General features: G+C 50.6%; 1 protein-coding gene across 1 annotated transcript in view; it reads left to right on the forward strand.

Moving 5' to 3' along the window:
• CASP2 (caspase 2) overlaps nucleotides 1-25,143 on the forward strand; it is a 59,670-nt gene that overhangs the window by 27,245 nt on the left and 7,282 nt on the right. The window contains exons 2-7 of the mRNA XM_075352186.1: nucleotides 6,061-6,205; nucleotides 7,858-8,016; nucleotides 8,823-8,877; nucleotides 10,195-10,283; nucleotides 10,487-10,660; nucleotides 11,723-11,851. Of these exons, the coding sequence (XP_075208301.1) occupies nucleotides 6,062-6,205; nucleotides 7,858-8,016; nucleotides 8,823-8,877; nucleotides 10,195-10,283; nucleotides 10,487-10,660; nucleotides 11,723-11,851 (750 nt within the window). The 5' untranslated portion in view covers nucleotide 6,061. The remainder of the gene's footprint in view (nucleotides 1-6,060; nucleotides 6,206-7,857; nucleotides 8,017-8,822; nucleotides 8,878-10,194; nucleotides 10,284-10,486; nucleotides 10,661-11,722; nucleotides 11,852-25,143) is intronic.

The following is a 25,143-nucleotide window of genomic DNA, read 5'->3' on the forward strand; positions in this document are numbered from 1 at the left end:
GTCCCCGTGCATATCGCGCGCACACCGCAGCATTGCTGGGTGTGTTAGTGCGCCGGGGACATCAGCGCTGCTGCGCTTGTGCCATTTCCTCACTTCAGCTTGGCTGAGTGAGTAGACTGAGGGCGAACGGTCGCGCCGGCCGCTGGGACTGCGACGCGGCTGGGACTTGTGGTGCGCCGGGGACCGCGCTGGCCGTGCATATATCACGGCCGCGCTTATTACTACAGTCCCCGGCTTTTGCGGCCTAGTTCGTTCGTTCCCGCCTCCGCACCTGCCAGTCAGGAGGAGGGCGGGACGCTGTATAGAGCATCAGCGCTGAGGGCTGGAGTCTTTTTTACATACTCCAGCCCTCACACTAGGCACAGGGGGACGCAGTTTCCCGCACTTTTGTTTGTGGCACGCCCACGGTCCGCCCCTCTTCACTGGACGCCGGCAGCCATTCCTGACTGCACGCTGAGCTGCAGAGGGGAGACGGGGAGACCCAGACACGGGATTCTACGGCCTCATACCCGCTGTTCAGCGGGCGGTAAGCAGCCCTCAGGGCTCACCCCCACTTGTGCCGTTTTGTGTACTTAGTATTTTGTTTTTTCCAAATACTTTGCACTGTACGGTCGCTGGTGATTCTCGGCTATATACCCTCCTAGATTACAAGGAGGCAACAGCATGTCGTCCGCAAAACGCAAGGGTGCCAAGGCACAGACATTATATGCTGCCTGTACCGCATGTGGGGCTGCTCTACCGGCAGGTTCCACTGACCCCCATTGTGTGCAGTGCTCGGCCCCTGTGACACTTGCACAGCCGGGGCCTCTGCTGGACGTGACCCAGGGTGTAACACCTGTAAATGCTGTCCAGGTGACAGGAACGGAGTTTGCAGCTTTTGCTGACAGATTGTCTACGACTATGTCAAAGATTCTTGAAACATTGCAGTCTAGACCAGTAACTCAGACCATGGACACGGTTGCATCATTGCTCCCTGGTCCCCCTCAGCTGGAACACTTCCAAGCTCCGGGAGTGTCACATGCACCCCAGGGTGACGACTCTGACTCGGACGACAGTCCCAGACATCCTAAGCGGGCTCGCTATGAGCAGCCCTCAACTTCGTCTCACTGGTCAGGATCCCAGCGGGACGAATCTATGGGTGATGAGGCGGATGTAACTGATCAGGATTCTGATCCTGGGACCGCTCTCAATCTAGATACCCCGGATGGTGACGCCATAGTGAATGATCTTATAGCGTCCATCAATAAGATGTTAGATATTTCTCCGCCACCTCCTCCTGCGGAGGAGTCAGCTTCACAGCATGAGAAATTCCATTTCAGATATCCCAAGCGTAAATTAAGCACTTTTCTGGACCACGCTGACTTTAGAGACGCAATCCAGAAACACCACGCTTATCCTGAAAAGCGGTTTTCTAAACGGCTTAAAGATACACGCTATCCGTTTCCCCCTGACGTGGTCAAGGGTTGGACCCAGTGTCCCAAGGTGGACCCTCCAATCTCCAGGCTTGCGGCTAGGTCTTTAGTTGCAGTAGAAGGTGGAGCGGCACTTAAAGATGCCACTGACAGGCAGATGGAGCTCTGGTTGAAATCCATCTATGAAGCTATTGGAGCGTCGTTGGCGCCAGCTTTCGCAGCTGTATGGGCACTCCAAGCTATTTCAGCTGGGCTTACGCAAGTCGACTCGGTCACACGTACATCTGCTCCGCAGGTGGCACCATTGACCTCTCAAATGTCTGCATTCGCGTCTTACGCGATTAATGCTGTCCTAGACTCTACGAGCCGTACGGCAGTGGCGTCAGCCAACTCCGTGGTTTTGCGCAGAGCCCTGTGGTTGAGAGAATGGAAGGCAGATTCTGCTTCCAAGAAGTGCTTAACCAGTTTGCCTTTTTCTCGTGACCGATTGTTTGGGGAGCGTTTGGATGAAATCATTAAACACTCCAAGGGTAAGGACTCGTCCTTGCCTCAACACAGACAAAACAAACCCCAACAAAGGAGGGGTCAGTCTGGTTTTCGGTCCTTTCGAGGCTCAGGCAGGTCCCAATTCTCCTCGTCCAAAAGGACTCAAAAGGATCAGAGAGGCTCAGATTCTTGGCGGACTCAGTCACGCCCAAAAAAGACTGCAGGAAGAACAGTTACCAAGACGGCTTCCTCATGACTCTCAGCCTCCTCTCTCCGCATCCTCGGTCGGTGGCAGGCTCTCCCGCTTTGGCGACATTTTGCTGTCACAGGTCAAGGACCGTTGGGTGAGGGACATTCTGTCTCACGGGTACAGGATAGAGTTCAGCTCTCGTCCTCCAACTCGTTTCTTCAGAACTTCCCCACCGCCCGACCGAGCCGATGCTCTGCTGCAAGCGGTGGCCGCTCTAAGGGCGGAAGGAGTGGTGACTTCTGTTCCTCTTCAGGAACAAGGTCACGGTTTTTACTCCAATCTGTTTGTGGTGCCAAGAAGGACGGGTCGTTTCGACCCGTCCTGGATCTAAAGTTGCTCAACAAACACGTAAAAACCAGGAGGTTCCGGATGGAATCTCTCCGCTCCGTCATAGCCTCAATGTCTCAAGGAGGTTTCCTAGCATCAATAGACATCAAAGATGCTTATCTCCACGTGCCGATTGCGCCAGAGCATCAGCGTTTTCTACGCTTCGTTGTAGGAAACGAACACCTGCAGTTCGTAGCGTTCCCTTTCGGGCTGGCAACAGCCCCTCGGGTCTTCACCAAGGTCATGGCAGCAGTAGTAGCTGTCCTGCACTCGCAGGGTCACTCTGTGATCCCGTATTTGGACGATCTACTTATAAAGGCACCCTCTCAAGAGGCATGCCAACACAGTCTGAACGTGGCACTGAAGACTCTCCAGAGTTTCGGGTGGATTATCAACTTTTCAAAGTCAAATCTAACCCCGACCCAATCACTAACATATCTTGGCATGGAGTTTCATACTCTCTCAGCGATAGTGAAGCTTCCACTGGACAAGCAGTGTTCTCTGCAGACAGGGGTGCAATCTCTCCTTCAGGGCCAGTCGCACTCCTTGAGGCGCCTCATGCATTTCCTAGGGAAGATGGTGGCAGCAATGGAAGCAGTCCCTTTCGCGCAGTTTCATCTGCGCCCTCTACAATGGGACATTCTCCGCCAATGGGACGGGAAGTCGACGTCCCTCGACAGGGATGTCTCCCTCTCTCAGGCAGCCAAGGACTCTCTCCGATGGTGGCTCCTTCCCACCTCATTGTCACAAGGAAAGTCGTTCCTACCCCCGTCCTGGGCGGTGGTCACGACGGATGCGAGCCTATCAGGGTGGGGAGCAGTGTTTCTTCACCACAGGGCTCAGGGTACGTGGACTCAGAGTCCACCCTTCAGATCAATGTTCTGGAAATCAGAGCAGTCTATCTTGCTCTGCGAGCCTTCCAACAGTGGCTGGAAGGAAAGCAGATCCGAATTCAGTCGGACAACTCCACAGCGGTGGCGTACATCAACCACCAAGGGGGAACACGCAGTCGGCAAGCCTTCCAAGAAGTCCGGCGGATTCTGACGTGGGTGGAAGACACAGCATCCACCATATCCGCAGTTCACATCCCAGGCGTGGAAAACTGGGAAGCAGACTTTCTCAGTCGCCAGGGCATGGACGCAGGGGAATGGTCCCTTCACCCGGACGTGTTTCAGGAGATTTGTCGCCGCTGGGGGATGCCGGACGTCGACCTGATGGCGTCACGGCACAACAACAAGGTCCCGCTTTTCATGGCACGGTCTCACGATCACCGAGCTCTGGCGGCAGACGCCTTAGTTCAGGATTGGTCGCAGTTCCGGCTACCTTATGTGTTCCCACCTCTGGCATTGTTGCCCAGAGTGCTCCGCAAGATCAGGTCCGACTGCCGTCGCGCCATTCTTGTCGCTCCAGACTGGCCAAGGAGGTCGTGGTACCCGGATCTGTGGCATCTCACGGTAGGCCAACCGTGGGCGCTACCAGAACGTCCAGACTTGCTGTCTCAAGGGCCGTTTTTCCATCTGAATTCTGCGGCCCTGAACCTGACTGTGTGGCCATTGAGTCCTGGATCCTAGCGGCCTCAGGTTTATCTCATGCAGTGGTTGCCACCATGAGACAGGCTAGGAAACCATCCTCCGCCAAGATCTACCACAGAACGTGGAAGATATTCTTATCTTGGTGCTCTGCTCAGGGAGTTTCTCCCTGGCCATTTGCATTGCCTATTTTTCTTTCCTTCCTGCAGTCTGGGTTGGAAAAAGGCTGGTCGCTTGGCTCCCTTAAAGGTCAAGTCTCCGCGCTATCCGTATTCTTTCAGAAGCGCCTGGCGCGACTTCCTAAGGTACGCACGTTCCTGCAAGGGGTTTGTCATATCATTCCCCCTTACAAGCGGCCATTGGATCCCTGGGATCTGAACAAGGTTCTAATTGCTCTCCAGAAGCCACCTTTCGAGCCTATGAAGGAGATTTCTTTTTCTCGGCTTTCACAGAAAGTGGTTTTTCTGGTGGCGGTCACGTCTCTTCGGAGAGTGTCAGAGCTGGCGGCGTTATCTTGCAAATCTCCCTTCCTGGTGTTTCACCAAGACAAGGTAGTACTGCGTCCAATTCCAGAGTTTCTTCCCAAGGTGGTTTCTTCCTTTCATCTCAATCAAGATATCACTTTACCATCTTTGTGTCCGCATCCAGTTCACCAATTTGAAAAGGGTTTACATCTGTTGGACCTGGTGAGAGCACTCAGGATCTACATTTCCCGCACGGCGCCTCTGCGCCGTTCGGATGCACTCTTTATCCTGGTCGCTGGTCAGCATAAAGGATCGCAAGCTTCCAAATCCACCCTTGCGCGGTGGATCAAGGAACCAATTCTTCACACCTACCGTTCTGCTGGGCTTCCGATTCCATCTGGACTGAGGGCCCATTCTACCAGAGCCGTGGGTGCGTCCTGGGCATTGCGGCATCAGGCTACGGCTCAGCAGGTGTGCCAGGCGGCTACCTGGTCGAGTCTGCACACTTTTACCAAGCATTATCAGGTGCATACCTACGCTTCGGCGGATGCCAGCCTAGGTAGACAAGTCCTTCAGGCGGCGGTGGCCCACCTGTAAGAAAGGGCTGCCTGACAGCCCGATCACGAGGTATTCTTTTACCCACCCAGGGACTGCTTTTGGACGTCCCAATTGTCTGGGTCTCCCAATTAGGAGCGAAAAAGAAGAAGGGAATTTTGTTTACTTACTGTAAATTCCTTTTCTTCTAGCTCCAATTGGGAGACCCAGCACCCGCCCTGTTTTTTCTTAGGGTTTTGTTTTTCGGGTGCACATGTTGTTCATGTTGATAAGTTAAGTTCTCCGATATTGTTTATCGGATTGAATTTGTTTTTGAAACAGTTATTGGCTTTCCTCCTTCTTGCTTTTGCACTAAAACTGAGGACCCGTGCTCCCACGGGGGGGTGTATAGGCAGAAGGGGAGGGGCCTTACACTTTTAAGTGTAGTACTTTGTGCGGCCTCCGGAGGCAGTAGCTATACACCCAATTGTCTGGGTCTCCCAATTGGAGCTAGAAGAAAAGGAATTTACGGTAAGTAAACAAAATTCCCTTCTTCTGTATGCAAGGTGTGGATTCGTATTGAATTGATGAGGCCCTATAACTTTGTAATTCACTTTATTTCTCTATATACACACTGTATATAGGTGCGGTGTATACAGGATATGGGTGGGCACACTGTATACATTATTACCGAGATCTTGGACCTGATGGGACTAGTGTGCATATTATGCAAATATGTGTCAGATTGGCTCCCCTTGGTGGCTTCAATGCTATTGACAAAACAAAAAATGAAATGTGACTGTTTCCCTTAAATGTTTTGCACACTTTACCCTCCCCCCCATCGTAAAGCTTAATGTCCTTTGTGAAATACTGACAGATGGACGTCTAATCCGTGAGGTTTTCTGCCCGGAGGCTCAGAGATGGCCGAGATATCAGGAGATATCAGCGATGTGAAGCATCTGAGCATTTCACACCGAGCAGTGCAGGAGCGCCATTACCTGATCCGATCGGCCTCATCTTCTCCAGACTTCTCTGACATTTTACCCTTTTGCCTCCAGGATGCTGGGCGGGATGCAGGATCACCACAAAAATGCCCTCATCAGACTACGGGTGAAATTAATCCAGGAGATGGTGCCTGACGAGCTGATAGAGCATCTGATAGAGAAGAAGGTGCTCACCCCGTATATGCAAGAGAAGATCCAGGTAAGGAGAGAAAAAACCTGCCTTTGACTGTCTGAGAGTTCATGACGCCATTGTGTGGTATTCAGGAATCACTCGGGCACTGCTGGTGTCACCGTGTAATACACAGCAACAGCCCCAATCCAACCATCAGTACCTCTGTCAGCATGGACTTACCCCTTTTAACTAATTACAGGGCGGTAATTGTCATTAAATTGTGATTTATTTTTTTTTAGCAACTCTAATGTTCTGGATAAGTTACCAGTATAATCATCGTTTTCACCCCAGGGCGATTTTCCATTTTTATTTTTTTGCTTTTGTTTTTGCTCCCCTTCTTTCGAGAGCCGTAAATTTTCTATTTTTCCGTCAATCTTGCCATATAAGGGCTTGTTTTTTTGCGGGACGAGATGTACTTTTAAATAAAATCATGAGTTTTAGTGTACAGGAAAACAGCAAAAAATTCCAAGTACGCAGGAATTGCAGAAAAAGTAAAATTGCACGTTTCGCGGTATTTTATTCACTGTGTTCACTATATGGTAAAACTGATGTGTCGGTGTGATGCCTCAGGTCGGTACGAGTTCGTAGACACCAAACATGCATAGGTTTACTTTTATCTAAGCGGTTAAACATATTCAGACAAGTGTCCCAAAAAAACGTGGTGCACTTTTTGCATCATTTTCTGTGACCTGTAGGGTCCTTATTTTTTGGGATCTGGAGCACAGGGATGGCTTATTTTTTGCATCTTGAACTGACGATTGTAACGGTACCGTTTTTGTACCAATGGTACGTTTTGATCGCGTGTTATTGAATTTTGCACAAAATTTGTAACAACAAAAAAACGTTTTGGCGCTTGGCTTCTTTTTATGCCGCTACACCGTTTACCAATCAGGTTAATTGATTTTTTACTTTGATTGGGCACTTTTGAACGCGACAATACCAAATATGTGTGTATTTTTTTACATTTTTTTTTTTAATCTTTAGTTTTCAGTGGGGCGAATGGGGGTGATTTGAACTTTTTAGGTTGTTTTAAAAAAACAACCTTTTTGTTTTTATTTATTTTAGTCCCCTGATTGCTCATTCATTTCTGTTGATCAGAGCTGCATATCTCTGATCAGCAGAAATGCTGCTTTATTGTTACCACAGTTGCTCTAGAGTGAGGAAGTGAGTCATGATAGTGACAGGAGTCATCACATGACACTGTGCTAACATGACGATCACGTCACAGGGCCTGTGATGGCGTGGCGGTGATCACCGCTGCAGCACGATGTAAGGGTTTAACAAGTGCGACTAGATTGCGGATCCACCTGCGCCTGATAGCTGCACATGTCTGCTATTCAGATCAGCAGAAATGTGCGGGGCTCACCGCAGCCGGCGATGATCACACACCTCGCTCATGAAGGGGTTAAATCGTCATTTCAATCTTGCACTGCTGCATATCCTTATTCCACATAGTCCTGAGCGGTCCAGCCAGCCGATATCACCCCATAGAGGTGTTGCTGTATGTCTGTATTGCCCCTCTGCCTCCTACCTGCTTCCTAAATTTTACAAAAATAACGTGCAGCTAAATATACAACTTTTCAAAAGTGTTGACCTGTCCCTTACACAGGACTGCATGTTTAGGTGACCGATACATCGTCGTTGTTGGATGCTTATCGTCTGCTTTTCTCTCCACAAAGTCCAAGGGGGTGAGTTTCCGACAGAACAGCGCTCTGCTGGATTTACTTCCCAAGCGAGGCCCGAATGCCTTCTCCATCTTCTGCGCTGCGCTGCGGGACACCGATCAGGAGCACCTGGCTGAACAGCTGGAGCAGCAAACAAGAAGGCCCAAAGCAGAGGTGAGACCGGCCTCTATTGTCAGCGATGGTCACTGTGTTATTATAGAGCAGGGGTGCACAGCTTGTTTTGATCTGAGGGACACATTGTCACACATAAGGACTACACAGAAACTTAAAGGGGTATTGCCCTCAAGACATTTATGGGTCATTACAGTAAATGGCAGAAATGTCTTGAGGATGCAGGATGGGTCCGGAGGATAGCGGCTCCCTTCTCATCCATTCGGCCCTCCAGAGAGGAGACCATGTCAGCAGCTCTGTCCTATGTGTAGTCTGCAATGTTCCCACTATTACCCGGCCCTGCGATGTAGAGGACAGCCACCTTCCACCTCATCACCTCCATTCTGAAATATTAAATGGGGGTCACAGGACCCCCCACTCTAGCCGCACAGCGCTCCGTTATTATTTGCACATCCTTTCTCCCCATGTGCGTCTCTCCTCTGATCTGACATGGATTCTACCTGCTCCTCAATGTCCGTCTGATCTGAAGCTCAGAATGGCTGGAATATTGGAAAATGCAGTTTTCCAAAATGAATCTTATTGTTTTAAGTTTGGGCAGATTACTATCCAGCCTGACAGATATTTGACTTTCTTCGCTTCAAAACCTGCAGAATCCCCCGAGAATAAAGTCCCCTTCTGTATTTTGCGATGCGGTGCAGCATCACCAGCTTATTCTAGCCTATTCTCAGTAACCGGACCTGATCCATTATAAAGTCCGCAGGGGCTCTAGATGAATAAAACGTTTTATGCACACTCCCCAGAGTCTATGTATCGCTGTCAGTGTGTGACGCCTATGTCTCTTATTACAGGAGTCCTGCTTTCCTTTGTCTGTGGAGGAGCACGGAGGGATCCATCGCTGGAGAGGTGAGTCCGCTCTACAATACTCGGTCCTGTAATCTGTAGCACTGTGCATTGCCCTTACTTTCTCAAAACAAAGGTCCTTGCAGCTGTGTTTAGTGCCAAGTGATCTATGAACTCTTGCATGACCTTTAGACAATTTAGTCCATCCAAGGTCGTGTCCATCCATTTGATGTAGGCTTGCACGCTGCCGAGCCTATGTTTTTCCCTGCAGATGTCTCTAACCTGATCAGCCAATATATTCCTCACAGTCACGTGTGGATCTCCGATCCACCCGCAGCTGTTAAACAATTAAGTCTTGCTGTCAATCTCTGACAACAGGATTTAACATGTCAATGGGAGTGCGTCACTCCCCACCCATATCAACAGCCCTGTGATGTGATTGCGGGTCGCCGATGGGTTGTAATGACAGCGAAGAGTCAGCTGATGACCCATGTGTCTGTCATTATAATCCTCCTCTGATCATCGGCTACAAGCCAACATTCATAGATCGTGAATTCTGCTGTATAAAGCGGTTGCTGATGCTGAGGCCGACTCATTGCTCTGTACAGCACAAGCGATCAGAGGATCACAGCTTCAAGTCCCCTAAGCAGAATAGTAATACAGTAAAGTGAAGGGGGAAAAAAAGTCTTAAAAAATATATAAAACCAAAAACACAAAAGTTCAAATCTCCCCCAATCTTTGCCTGATCCCCATAGTGGCAGAGAGCACCGTTGTTCTAAGAAAAGTCAAAAGTAGAAGTGGCACAAAGTCATTACTACAGTCATCTATATTCTCAGGGTATGTGGAAGATTGATCTGAGAAATAGCAATAGACTATCATGTTATAAAAATAAGATTAATTTAAAAACCCTTTCCCGGCCCGTCACGCCGAGGTGCGGGGGTATAGAGCTCTGTGATAAAGCCAGGATATGCCAGTAATTGCAGCAATCTGAGCTTACTCTGATTGCTGCTGTTTAACACATTGAAGTGTCGCTGTCAAGCTTTGACCGCAGCATTGTTCTGTGTCATTTCAAGCACCAGTCGCCGCCTTCACGAGACGGTTGTGGGTTTTGCAATGGCCACTAGGGGTCCGCTAACTGCCCCATGGCGGTCATGTGTGTACTCCTGTGAATGCCAGGCTGGGCTTCAGAGACACTGATTTTAGATGTTGCTGTCGAATGCAGCAGATATAATGATGAGCGGACAGAGGGTGGGCTGTAGGGTATATCCACACATGATGGGAAATGCCAGGTACGCAGTGGTGGGGGTCTTGTGGTGCTGTAGTCACCGGGTTCAGGCTGGTTATTCCGCTATTCACCTGTTATGTTCTTGTCTTCCCTAGAGCCCTGTGTGGGGTGTATAGATGATAGCGACGGTCCCGGGAGCGTGTCTCAGACCTCCGTGAACTTCTACCTGTCACATCACAAGTCTGTGAGTACATTAACATCACAAAAAATAAAAGCAATTTCTGCGAAACAGTGCCCCTCATGTACACAGGCTGCATGCGGTATTGCAGCTCCGCACAGTCCATTAATATAAGCTTGCGCTGCAGTACTGGACATTGCCGCCTGTACAGAAAAGCGGCGCTGTGTATGGAGAAGACCCATGTAACGATTAGGGCTGTTTGTTTTCAGGCCTACAAGATGAGCACCCGGCCGCGCGGTATCTGCCTGATCATTAGCAACGTCTCGTTCTCTACTCCGGATCTGGACTATCGGCACGGCGGGGAGGTGGACCTGAACGTGCTGAAACTGCTGTTCTTCCAGCTGAACTTCACCGTCCTGGAGCGAAGCAACATCACTGCTGAGGTAATGACATGACGAGCATTGGGGAAATGACGATTAGGAAAAGGGTTTTGTTTTTTTTTTGTTTTACAGTTGTTGTAATTTTTAGAAACTGCTGTGATCTGATTGTGTCTTTAGTTCCGATATGTGTACATGTATTACTGAGCTGTTGCCGCTTCTTTGTGGCTGATGTGCCGCGGCGTTCAGGTTACATGTATTACTGAGCTGTTGCCGCTTCTTTGTGGCTGATGTGCTGCGGCGCTCAGGTTACGTGTATGACTGAGCTGTTGCCGCTTCTTTGTGGCTGATGTGCTGCGGCGCTCAGGTTACGTGTATGACTGAGCTGTTGCCGCATCTTTGTGGCTGATGTGCCGCCGTGCTCCGGTTACATCTATGACTGAGCTGTTGCCGCTCCTTTGTGGCTGATGTGCTGCGGCGCTCCTGTTACATGTATGACTGAGCTGTTGCCGCTTCTTTGTGGCTGACGTGCCGCCGTGCTCCGGTTACATCTATGACTGAGCTGTTGCCGCTCCTTTGTGGCTGATGGGCTGCGGCGCTCAGGTTACATGTATAACTGAGCTGATGCTGCTCCTTTGTGGCTGATGTGCCGCGGCGCTCCTGTTACATGTATGACTGAGCTGTTGCCGCTTCTTTGTGGCTGATGTGCCGCGGCGCTCAGGTTACATGTATGACTGAGCTGATGCCGCTCCTTTGTGGCTGATGAGGCGCCGTTCTCAAGTTACATGTATAACTGAGCTGATGCTGCTTCTTTGTGGCTGATGTGCCGCGGCGCTCCTGTTACATGTATGACTGAGCTACTGCCGCTTCTTTGTGGCTGATGAGGCGCGGCGCTCAGGTTACATGTATAACTGAGCTGATGCTGCTCCTTTGTGGCTGATGTGCCGCGGCGCTCCTGTTACATGTATGACTGAGCTACTGCTGCTTCTTTGTGGCTGATGTGCCGTGGCGCTCAGGTTACATGTAATGATATGGGAGTCTGCGCGGTTGCACTGTCAGACCATTACATCCAGATCAAACTGACTCGTACAGGCCTCTATAACATCACCTCTACTTCTCTTCTTATAGAAAATGATATCTGAGCTGGATCTATTCTCCAAACTGCCCGATCACTCCCAGCTGGATTCCTGTATCATCGCCATCTTGTCCCATGGAGTTGATGGAGCTGTGTACGGATCTGATGGCAAACTTGTACAGGTAAGGCGGAAGACAGAGTATTTTCACGGAGGCCCCCAAAAATATCCCACACTTCTTTCTGTTCTTCTTTTATTTGGTCAATATTGCAATAAAAAACTAAATCTTCCCGATGTCTCAAACCTTGTTGCAGTCTCCTCCTCAGTGGCCTGTGGTTTTTGGTTGCAGCAGGAGCCTCCCCCTCTCTGCTCTGCCTACAGCACGACAGCGCAAAAAGGAGATTACCGTACACAGTCATGGCCAAACGTTTTGAGAATGACACCAGAATGCTATTTTCTTTGTCGCTCTATTGGGAGACCCAGACAATTGGGTGTATAGCTACTGCCTCCGGAGGCCACACAAAGTATTACACTTAAAAGTGTAAGGCCCCTCCCCTACTGCCTATACACCCCCCGTGGGATCACGGGCTCCTCAGTTTTCAAGCTTTGTGCGAAGGAGGCTGACATCCACGCATAGCTCCACTGTTTAGTCAGCAGCAGCTGCTGACTATGTCGGATGGAAGAAAAGAGGGCCCATACTAGGGCCCCCAGCATGCTCCCTTCTCACCCCACTTTTGTCGGCGGTGTTTGTTAAGGTTGAGGTACCCATTGCGGGTACGGAGGCTGGAGCCCACATGCTGCTTTCCTTCCCCATCCCCTTAGGGCTCTGGGTGAAGTGGGATCTTGCCGGTCTCCAGGCACTGAGGCCGAGCTCCATCCACAGCCCCTGGGATCTGCTGGACATGGAGCTGAGTATCGTCAGGGACAGGGCCCTGCTACATTAAGGTACTCTGTGTCCCCGTGCAAATCGCGCACACACACACCAGCATTGCTGGGTGTGTTAGTGCGCCCGGGACAACAGCGCTGCGCGCTTGTGCCACACTATCTTCAGCTAGCTGAAGGAGTTAATGGTTTGGAAACGGTCGCGCCGGCCGCTGCGGTCAGTTTTAACTGCGGCGCGGCTGGGACTTGTGGTGCGCCGGGGACTTCCGCGCTGGCCGTGCATATTTGACGGCCGCGCTTACTACTACAGTCCCCGGCTTTTTGCGGCCTAGTTTCGTTTCGTTCCCGCCCCCAGGCCTGCCAGTCAGGGTGGGGGCGGGACGCTGTGCAGAACGTCAGCGCCGAGGGCTGGAGTCTACTTTACATACTCCAGCCCTCACACTGAGCACAGTGGGACGCTGGTTTCCCGCTCTTCGTCTGAGGCACGCCCACGGTCCGCCCCTCTTCACAGAACGCCGGCAGCCATTCCTGCGTGCAGTTTGAGCTGGAGAAGGGGAGACAAGTTATGGGAGACCCAGGCACGGGATTCTAGCGACCACACACCCGCTTTCAGCGGGCGGTAAGCGGCACCTCTGGTGCCTACCCCACTAGTGCCGGAGTGTACAATTGTATTTTTATGCTTGCATGCTATACATTGCACTGTACGGGCGCTGGTGATTCTTCACTATATACCCTCCTAGATTGCTCTGAGACAACAGCATGTCGTCCGCAAAAAGCAAGGGTGCCAAGGCACAGGCTTTCTATGCTGCCTGTACCGCATGTGAGGCTACTCTACCGGCAGGTTCCACTGACCCCCATTGTGTGCAGTGCTCGGCCCCTGTGGCACTTGTTCGGCCGGGGCCTCTGCTAGAGGTGACCCAGGGAGAACCACCTGTGAATACTGTCCAGGTGACGGGGACAGAGTTTGCAGTTTTTGCTGATAGATTGTCTGTGACTATGACTAAAATCCTAGAAACTTTGCAGTCTAGACCAGTAACTCAGACCATGGGCACGGTTGAATCACTGCCCCCTGGTCCCCCTCAGTTGGAACAGCTCCGGGCTCCGGAGGTGTCCCATGCATTCCAGGGTGACGGCTCTGACACGGACGACAGTCCCAGACAGCCTAAGCGAGCTCGCTATGAGCGGCCCTCGACTTCATCACACTGGTCAGGGTCCCAGCAGGAGGACTCTCTGTACGACGAGGCAGAGGTAGCTGATCAGGATTCTGATCCTGAGACCGTTCTCAATCTGGATACACCTGATGGTGACGCCATAGTGAATGATCTCATAGCGTCCATCAATAAAATGTTGGATTTTTCTCCCCAAGCTCCTCCAGTGGAGGAGTCAGCTTCACAGCAGGAGAAATTCCATTTCAGGTATCCCAAGCGTAAATTGAGTGCTTTTCTAGACCACTCTGACTTCAGAGAAGCAGTTCAGAAACACTACGCTTATCCAGATAAGCGTTTCTCCAAACGGCTTAAGGATACACGCTATCCCTTTCCCCCTGACGTGGTCAAGAGCTGGACCCAGTGTCCAAAGGTGGATCCTCCAATCTCCAAGCTTGCGGCTAGATCCATAGTTGCAGTGGAAGATGGGGCTTCACTTAAAGATGCCACTGATAGACAGATGGAGCTCTGGCTGAAATCCATCTATGAAGCTATCGGCGCGTCGTTTGCTCCTGCATTCGCAGCTGTATGGGCACTCCAAGCTATTTCAGCTGGTCTTGCGCAAATTGACACTGTCACGCGTACATCTGTTCCGCAAGTAGCGTCCTTAACCTCTCAAATGACTGCATTTGCGTCTTACGCTATCAATGCTGTCCTGGACTCTACGAGCCGTACGGCAGTGGCGTCCGCCAACTCCGTGGTTTTACGCAGAGCATTGTGGTTAAGGGAATGGAAGGCAGATTCTGCTTCCAAAAAGTGCTTAACCAGTTTGCCATTTGCTGGTGACAGACTGTTTGGTGAGAGATTGGATGAAATCATTAAACAGTCCAAGGGTAAGGATTCATCCTTACCTCAGCCCAGACCAAATAAACCCCAACAGAGGAGGGGAGAGTCGAGGTTTCGGTCCTTTCGAGGCTCGGGCAGGTCCCAATTCTCCTCGTCCAAAAGGACTCAAAAGGATCAGAGGAGTTCAGATTCTTGGCGGGCTCAGTCACGCCCAAAGAAAGCAGCCGGAGGAACCGCTACCAAGGCGGCTTCCTCATGACTTTCGGCCTCCTCTCTCCGCATCCTCGGTCGGTGGCAGGCTCTCCCGCTTTTGCGACATTTGGCTGCCACAGGTAAAAGACCGTTGGGTGAGAGACATTTTGTCTCACGGGTACAGGATAGAGTTCAGTTCTCGTCCTCCAACTCGATTCTTCAGAACTTCTCCGCCTCCCGACCGAGCCGATGCTCTTCTGCAGGCGGTGTGCTCTCTAAAGGCAGAAGGAGTGGTGATCCCTGTTCCTCTTCAGGAGCAAGGTCACGGTTTTTACTCCAATTTGTTTGTGGTGCCAAAAAAGGACGGGTCTTTCCGTCCTGTTCTGGACCTAAAACTGCTCAACAAGCATGTGAAAACCAGGCGGTTCCGGATGGAATCCCTCCGCTCCGTCATCGCCTCAATGTCTCAAGGAGATTTCCTAGCATCAATAGACATCAAAGATGCTTATCTCCACGTGCCGATTGCTCCAGAGCACCAGCGTTTTCTACGCTTCGTTATAGGAGACGAACACCTTCATTTCGTAGCCCTGCCTTTCGGTCTGGCGACAGCCCCAAGGGTCTTCACCAAGGTCATGGCAGCAGTAGTAGCTGTCCTGCACTCTCAGGGTCACTCCGTAATCCCTTACTTGGACGATCTACTTGTCAAGGCACCCTCTCAAGAGGCATGCCAACACAGCCTGAACGTTGCGCTGGAGACTCTCCAGAGTTTCGGGTGGATCATCAACTTTTCAAAGTCAAATCTCACCCCGACCCAATCGATAACATACCTTGGCATGGAGTTTCATACTCTCTCAGCGATAGTGATGCTTCCGCTGGACAAACAGCGTTCACTACAGACAGGGGTGCAATCTCTCCTTCAGGGCCAGTCGCACCCCTTGAGACGCCTCATGCACTTCTTGGGGAAGATGGTAGCAGCAATGGAGGCAGTCCCTTTCGCGCAGTTTCATCTGCGTCCACTACAATGGGACATTCTCCGCCAATGGGACGGGAAGTCGACGTCCCTAGACAGGAACGTCTCCCTTTCTCAGGCGGCCAAGGATTCTCTTCAGTGGTGGCTTCTTCCCACCTCATTGTCAATAGGAAAGTCTTTCCTACCCCCATCCTGGGCGGTGGTCACAACGGACGCGAGTCTATCAGGGTGGGGAGCAGTGTTTCTCCACCACAGGGCTCAAGGTACGTGGACTCAGCAAGAGTCCACCCTTCAGATCAATGTTCTGGAAATCAGAGCAGTGTATCTTGCCCTACAAGCCTTCCAGCAGTGGCTGGAAGGCAAGCAGATCCGAATTCAGTCGGACAACTCCACAGCGGTGGCATACATCAACCACCAAGGAGGGACACGCAGTCGGCAAGCCTTCCAGGAAGTCCGGCGGATTCTGACGTGGGTGGAAGACACGGCATCCACCATATCAGCAGTTCACATCCCGGGCGTAGAAAACTGGGAAGCAGACTTTCTCAGTCGCCAGGGCATGGACGCAGGGGAATGGTCTCTTCACCCGGACGTGTTTCAGGAAATTTGTCGCCGCTGGGGGATGCCGGACGTCGACCTAATGGCGTCCCGGCACAACAACAAGGTTCCGGCCTTCATGGCACGGTCTCACGATCTCAGAGCTCTGGCGGCGGACGCCTTAGTTCAGGATTGGTCGCAGTTTCGACTCCCTTATGTGTTTCCTCCTCTGGCTCTGTTGCCCAGAGTGCTACGCAAGATCAGGTCCGACTGCCACCGCGCCATCCTCGTCGCTCCAGACTGGCCAAGGAGGTCGTGGTACCCGGATCTGTGGCATCTCACGGTAGGACAACCGTGGGCGCTACCAGACCGGCCAGACTTGCTGTCTCAAGGGCCGTTTTTCCATCAGAATTCTGCGGCCCTCAACCTGACTGTGTGGCCATTGAATCCTGGATACTAGCGTCTTCAGGATTATCTCAAGAGGTCATTGCCACCATGAGACAGGCTAGGAAACTATCCTCTGCCAAGATCTACCACAGGACGTGGAAGATATTCTTATCTTGGTGCTCTGCTCAGGAAGTTTCTCCCTGGCCATTTGCATTGCCTACTTTTCTTTCCTTCCTGCAATCCGGGTTGGAAAAAGGTTTGTCGCTCGGCTCCCTCAAGGGACAAGTCTCAGCGCTATCTGTATTTTTTCAGAAGCGCCTAGCACGACTTCCTCAGGTACGCACGTTCCTGCAGGGGGTTTGTCATATCGTCCCTCCTTACAAGCGGCCGTTAGAACCCTGGGATCTGAACAGAGTGCTAATTGCTCTCCAGAAGCCGCCTTTCGAGCCTATGAGGGATGTTTCCCTGTCTCGCCTTTCTCAGAAAGTGGCCTTTCTAGTAGCGGTCACGTCTCTTCGGAGAGTGTCCGAGCTAGCAGCGCTGTCATGCAAATCTCCCTTCCTGGTGTTTCACCAGGACAAGGTGGTTCTGCGCCCGATTCCGGAGTTTCTCCCTAAGGTGGTATCCTCCTTTCATCTCAATCAGGATATCTCCTTACCTTCTTTGTGTCCTCGTCCAGTTCATCAATGTGAAAAGGATTTGCATTTGTTAGATCTGGTGAGAGCACTCAGAATCTACATTTCCCGCACGGCGCCCCTGCGCCGCTCGGATGCACTCTTTGTCCTTGTCGCTGGCCAGCGTAAAGGGTCGCAGGCTTCCAAGTCAACCTTGGCTCGGTGGATCAAGGAACCAATTCTTGAAGCCTACCGTTCTGCGGGGCTTCCGGTTCCCTCCGGGCTGAGAGCCCATTCTACCAGAGCCGTGGGTGCGTCCTGGGCATTACGGCACCAGGCTACGGCTCAGCAGGTGTGCCAGGCGGCTACCTGGTCGAGTCTGCACACTTTTACCAAGCATTATCAGGTGCATACCTATGCTTCGGCGGACGCCAGCCTAGGTAGACAAGTCCTTCAGGCGGCGACTGCCCACCTGTAGAAAAGGGGCCGTTTTTACGGCCCTATCATGAGGTATTATTTTACCCACCCAGGGATTGCTTTTGGACATCCCAATTGTCTGGGTCTCCCAATGGAGCGACAAAGAAGAAGGGAATTTTGTTTACTTACCGTAAATTCCTTTTCTTATAGCTCTAATTGGGAGACCCAGCTCCCGCCCCTGTTTTTTTGTATACACATGTTGTTCAGGTTGAATGGTTTCAGTTCTCTGATATTCCTTCGGATTGAATTTGCTTAAACCAGTTTATTGGCTTTCCTCCTTCTTGCTTTTGCACTAAAACTGAGGAGCCCGTGATCCCACGGGGGGGTGTATAGGCAGTAGGGGAGGGGCCTTACACTTTTAAGTGTAATACTTTGTGTGGCCTCCGGAGGCAGTAGCTATACACCCAATTGTCTGGGTCTCCCAATTAGAGCTAGAAGAAAAGGAATTTACGGTAAGTAAAAAAAATTCCCTTCTTCACATGATCCGTTGCCCTCTGGTTTTAATTGTGTTTTTCTGATGTTTACGTCACATACAGAAATATAATTGCAATCATATTATGAGACCAGAAGGTTCTATTGACAGTTTGAATGAGTTAATGCAGCAAGTGAATATGTGCAGTGTTGCCCCTTCTTCAGGACCTCTGCAATTCCCCCTGGCATGCTCTCAATCATCTTCTGGAGCAAATCCTGACTGATAGCTGTCCATTCTTGCATAAGTAATGCTTGCATTTTGCCAGAATTTGTTGGTTTTTGTTTGTCCACCCGTCTCTTGATGATTGCCCACAAGTTCTCTATGGGATTAAGATCTGGGGAGTTTCCAGGCCATGGACCCAAAATCGCTCTGTTTTGTTCCATGAGCCATTTAGTGATCACCTTTGCTTTATGGCAAGGTGCTCCATCATGCTGGAAAAGGCATTGTTGGGCGCCAAACTGCTCTTGAACAGTTGGGAGAAGTTGCTCTTGGAGGACATTCTGGTACCATTCTTTATTCATGGCTGTGTTTTTAGGCAAGACTGTGAGTGGTGCCATTCCCTTGGCTGAGAAGCAACCCCACACATGAGTGGTTTCCGGATGCTTAACAGTTGGCATTGAGACAAGACTGGTGCTAGCGCTCACCTCTTCTTCTCCTAATAAGCTGTTTTCCAGATGTCCCAAACAATCGAAAAGGGGATTCATCTGAGAAAATGACTTTACCCCAGTCCTCAGCAGTCCACTCCCTGCACCTTCTGCAGAATATCAGTCGGTCCCTGATGTTTTTTCTGGAGAGAAGTGGCTTCTTTGCTGCCCTCCTTGAAACCAGGCCTTGCTGAAGCAGTCTCCGCCTCACAGTGCGTGCAGAAGCCTCACACCGGCCTGCTGCCATTGCTGCGCTAGCTCGGCACTGCTGGTAGTCCCATCCCGCAGCTGAAACAGTTTTAAGATACGGTCCTGGCGTTTGCTGGTCCTTCTTGGGCACCCTGGAGCCTTTTTGGCAACAATGGAAGCTCTCTCCTTGAAGTTCTTGATGATGCGATAGATTGTTGACTGAGGTGCAATCTTTGTAGCTGCGATGCTCTTCCCTGTTAGGCCATTTTTGTGCAGCGCAATGATGGCTGCACGTGTTTCTTTAGAGATAACCATGGTTAACTGAAGAGAAACAATGATACCAAGCACCAGCCTCCTTTTAAGGGTATGTGCGCACGTTGCGTACTAGCCCAGCACCGTAAAAGGTGCGCTTCAGAGCGCAGCTGAAAAGCTCCGTTCTGAAGCGCATGGTGACGGCGAGAACGTGCGCTCTGCCTGCAGCTCCTGCCATAGACAGAGCAGGAGCTGCCGGCAAAGCGCACGGAAGAAGTGACATGTCACTTCTTTTTGCGCAGCGCTTCGGCACTAGCCGAAGCACTGCGCTCTAAAACGCCACGTGCGCACGGCCCCTGCACAATCTCCATAGACTGTGCAGGGGACGCAGGACGCATGCAGTTACGCTGCGCTACAAAGCGCAGCGTAACTGCATGAATTTACGCAACGTGCGCACATAGCCTAAAGTGTCCAGTGGTGTCATTCTTACTTAATCATGAGTGATTGATCGCCAGCCCTGTCCTCATCAACACCCACACCTGTGTTACTGGAACAGTCACTAAAACAATGTTAGCTGCTCCTTTTAAGGCAGGAATGCAATGATGTTGAAATGTGTTTTGGGGGTTAAAGTTCATTTTCTTAGCCAATATTGACTTTGCAAGTAATTGCTGTTACTGATCACTCTTTATGACATTCTGGAGTATATGCAAATTGCCATTAGAAAAACTTAAGCAGTAGACTTTGTAAAAATTAATATTTGTAGCATTCTCAAAACTTTTGGCCATGACTGTACACTCGAGTATAAGTCGAGTTTTTCAGACCATTTTTTACTGCTGAAAACGTCCCCCTCGGCTTATACTCGAGGGAAGCTCCCACAAAAAAATCTTCTCACCTGTCCTCCGTGCCCGTGGTGTTCTCAGCTGCTTCTGGCAGACCGCAGGCACATAGACCCGTCCGTGATCGCATCTAATGCGCGGGGCTGCTGTATGCCGTCATGGCTATACTGCATTTGAATGCTTAATGGCAGTGGTGCCAGAAAGCGTTCAACTGCAGTAAAGCGCTGACAGCAGCGTCGGCCCTGTGTATTGAATAAACCAATGGGGACGGCACCACCATTAAATATTTAAGGTAATGATGGCATGCTCCAACCTATAAATAGAAGACTAGAAAATAAAACATGTGGGAGAATGTGGGCACAGCTGAGCCAACCATGTACTGGAAAATCCAGGCCCTATGTAGCGGACACGATCATGGAGGGGTTAATGTGCCTGCCGTCTGCCAGAACACCCCTTGATGATCACGTCCGTGCTCGGAGCCGCCGTTGCTGTCAGCGCTTTACAGCAGTTTAATGCTTTCTGACACTGCTACCGTAAAGCATTCAACTGCAGTAAAGCCATGATGGCAGCTTGCAGCGGTGGCTCCGTGCACAAAACAAGATCACCAAGGGGTGGATGGGCCTGCGGTCTGCAAGAAGCAGCTGAGGACACCTAGGGAACAGAGGACAGGTGAGAATAATTTTTATTGTGTGTAAACAACTGCATAATAGGGGACAAGAAGGGGAACAGTAGGAGAACATTACCAAACAATGGGCACGTTACTAGAGGGGACATTACTAGAGGTGACATTACTAAACAATGGGAATATTACTAGAGGTGACATTACTAAACAATGGGAATATTACTAGAGGTGACATTACTAAACAATGGGCACATTACTAGAGGTGACATTACTAAACAATGGGCACATTACTAGAGGTGACATTACTAAACAATGGGAATATTACTAGAGGTGACATTACTAAACAATGGGAATATTACTAGAGGGGACATTACTAAACAATGGGCACATTACTAGAGGGCACATTACTAAACAATGGGAATATTACTAGAGGGGACATTACTAAACAATGGGCACATTACTAGAGGTGACATTACTAAACAATGGGAATATTACTAGAGGGGACATTACTAAACAATGGGCACATTACTAGAGGGGACATTACTAAACAATGGGCACATTACTAGAGGTGACATTACTAAACAATGGGCACATTACTAGAGGTGACCCTACTAAACAATGGGCACATTACTAGAGGGAACATTACTAAACAATGGGCACATTACTAGAGGGAACATTACTAAACAATGGGCACATTACTAGAGGTGACATTACTAAACAATGGGAATATTACTAGAGGTGACATTACTAAACAATGGGCACATTACTAGAGGTGACATTACTAAACAATGGGAATATTACTAGAGGGGACATTACTAAACAATGGGCACATTACTAGAGGGCACATTACTAAACAATGGGAATATTACTAGAGGGGACATTACTAAACAATGGGCACATTACTAGAGGTGACATTACTAAACAATGGGAATATTACTAGAGGGGACATTACTAAACAATGGGCACATTACTAGAGGGGACATTACTAAACAATGGGCACATTACTAGAGGGGACATTACTAAACAATGGGCACATTACTAGAGGTGACCCTACTAAACAATGGGCACATTACTAGAGGTGACATTACTAAACAATGGGAATATTACTAGAGGGGACATTACTAAACAATGGGCACATTACTAGAGGGGACATTACTAAACAATGGGCACATTACTAGAGGTGACATTACTAAACAATGGGCACATTACTAGAGGTGACCCTACTAAACAATGGGCACATTACTAGAGGGAACATTACTAAACAATGGGCACATTACTAGAGGGAACATTACTAAACAATGGGCACATTACTAGAGGTGACATTACTAAACAATGGGCACATTACTAGAGGGGACATTACTAAACAATGGGCACATTACTAGAGGGGACATTACTAAACAATGGGCACATTACTATGGGGCACAAAAAAGGGGCAGCAGGATGGGCACATTACTACAAGGATGGGCACATGACATTTTATTGGGATCTATTTTTATTTTTTAAATTTTCCCGCAGCATCTGCATTTTCCACCCTGGGCTTATACTCGAGTCAAGACGTTTTCCCAGTTTTTTGTGATAAAATAGGGGCCTCGGCTTCTACTCGGGTATATTCGGTATTTTGAGGAAACACCGTGCTCCAGAACATTCCCCAGGGTTTTTCTTCTACTGGGGCCCTGTGGGGAAGGGGATGGGGGACAGGGGGGTCTTTCAGAACGTAGTCAATTGAGATCAATCGGCCTTCCCTTCCCCCGTCCATTACTGCTCCTGTCTTTTTAAAGGAGCGCCAGGTATGTCTCTGCGCCTCCTGGGAGGGTACACTTCATACATTTAAGGCTTTGGTCCTCTGATGACCTGTGCAGACCCTGATACTCTCCTCACAGCCCGGCTCTGGAAAATCACAATCCGCATCGGCAGTAGTTTCCCATAAATTGTAGCCGAATGCTGCAAAACATTGTGACGTGACCTCAATGTTGTACTATGCGTCTGAGGCTGCGGAGTCCGGGCAGGAGACCCCCGGCAGGTCGGCACATCACCGTCCACACTTGGCTTGTGTTTTATGGACGTCTGAATTTGGCCTTATTGTAATAACTAAATAAAAGGTCACCTGAAATAGTGGCGCTCGGGTCGGCCGGTGCGGTGCGGCACGTCACATCTGCACTGTAAGGAGCTTTCTTTTCTTTGTCGCTCCTTATTGGGAGACCCAGACAATTGGGGTGTATAGGCTATGCCTCCGGAGGCCGCACAAAGTATTACACTAAAAGTGTAAAGCCCCTCCCCTTCTGCCTATACACCCCCCGTGCTCCCACGGGCTCCTCAGTTTTTTGCTTTGTGCGAAGGAGGCAGACATGCACGCATAGCTCCACAGCTTAGTCAGCAGCAGCTGCTATGTCGGATGGAAGAAAAGAGGGCCCTTAAAGGGCCCCCAGCATGCTCCCTTCTCACCCCACTCTTGTCGGCGGTGTTTGTTAAGGTTGAGGTATCCATTGCGGGTACGGAGGCTGGAGCCCACATGCTGTTTTCCTTCCCCATCCCCCTTAGGGCTCTGGGTGAAGTGGGATCCTATCGGTCTCCAGGCACAGGAGACCGTGCTCCATCCACAGCTCCTGAGGACTCTGCTGGATAGGAGCCGAGTATCGTTCAGGGACATGGCCCTGCTACTTGGAGGTACTCTGTGTCCCCGTGGGGACCGCGCACAGCAACACTCCAGCATTGCTGGGTGTGCTAGTGCACCGGGGACTGCGGCGCTGGCCGCGTTTGTGCTAGTACACACTGCAGCGTCGCTGAGTGTGTGAGTGTAGGGGGACTGCCGCGCTGACCGCCGCTGCCATTACTATTACTGCGGCGCGGCTGGGACTGTTAGTGCGCCGGGGACTTCAGCGCCGACCGCGCTTTTACGGCGGCCGCGCTCATAACTCGAGTCCCCGGTTTTTTGCGGCCTAGTCTCGTTCTTCCCGCCCCCAGCCCTGTCAGTCAGGTGAAGGGCGGGACGCTGTACAGCACAGCAGCACTGAGGGCTGGAGTATGCTTTGCATACTCCACCCCCCTCACTGTGCACAGTGGGGCACCAGTTCCCGCACTTTCTGGGTCACGCCCACGGCTCCCTCCTCTCCTTAGGACGCCGGCAGCCATTCCTCAGCTCCTCTGACGCTGCAGAGGACAGACAAGCGCTGGGGGACTCAGACAGGGATTCTGCTGGCCACACACCGCTTTAAGCGGGCGGTAAGCAGCACATCAGGTGCTGGCCCCACTTGTGCAGTAGTGTAAATATATTTATAGGTATACTTTACACTGTATGGTGCACGGTTGTTTCTGGCTATATACCCTATTGTGTTGCTCAGGGGAGTCAACAGCATGGTGCCCACAAGAAGCAGGGGTGCCAAAACACAGGCTTACTATGCTGCCTGCGCCGCATGTACGGCCTCACTACCGGCAGGCTCCACTGACCCTCATTGTGTGCACTGCTCGGCCCCCGTGGCACTTGCTCAGCCGGAGCCTCTGCTAAGGGTGGCCCAGGGGGAACCACCTGCTAACACTGTCCAGGTGACAGGGACGGAGTTTACAGTTTTTACTGAAAGACTTTCTGAGACTATGGCTAAGATACTAGAAGCTTTGCAGTCCAGACCGGTATCTCAAACCAGGGACACTGTGGAATCATTGCCCCCTGGTTCCCCTCAGTCGGAACAACCATGTCCTCCCGGGGTGTCTCATAGCTCCCAGGGTGAGGTCTCTGACACGGACCGCAGCCCCAGACCGCCTAAGCGAGCTCGCTGGGAAATTCCCTCGACATCATCACATTGTTCAGGGTCTCAGCGGGAGGACTCTCTGTATGATGAAGCGGAGGTAGCTGGTCAGGATTCTAATTCTGAGGCTGCGCTCAACCTTGATACTCCTGATGGGGACGCCATAGTGAATGATCTTATCGCGTCCATAAATCAAATGTTGGATATTTCTCCCTCTGCTCCTCCTGTAGAGGAGTCTGCTTCTCAGCAGGAGAAATTCCGTTTTAGGTTCCCCAAACGTACAACGAGTATGTTTCTGGACCACTCTGACTTCAGAGAGGCAGTCCAGAAACACCGGGCTTGTCCAGATAAGCGTTTTTCTAAGCGCCTTAAGGATACACGTTATCCCTTCCCCCCTGACGTGGTCAAGGGCTGGACTCAGTGTCCCAAGGTGGATCCTCCAATCTCCAGACTGGCGGCTAGATCCATAGTTGCAGTGGAAGATGGGGCTTCGCTCAAGGATGCCACTGACAGACAGATGGAGCTCTGGTTGAAATCCATCTATGAAGCCATCGGCGCGTCTTTTGCTCCAGCATTCGCAGCCGTATGGGCGCTCCAAGCTATTGCAGCGGGTCAAGCGCAAATTGACGCACTTACACGTACGTCTGCGCCGCAAGCGGCGTCTATAACCTCTC

Source organism: Anomaloglossus baeobatrachus, chromosome 5 (genome assembly GCF_048569485.1).
Source record: "Anomaloglossus baeobatrachus isolate aAnoBae1 chromosome 5, aAnoBae1.hap1, whole genome shotgun sequence".
Lineage (NCBI taxonomy): Eukaryota > Metazoa > Chordata > Amphibia > Anura > Aromobatidae > Anomaloglossus > Anomaloglossus baeobatrachus.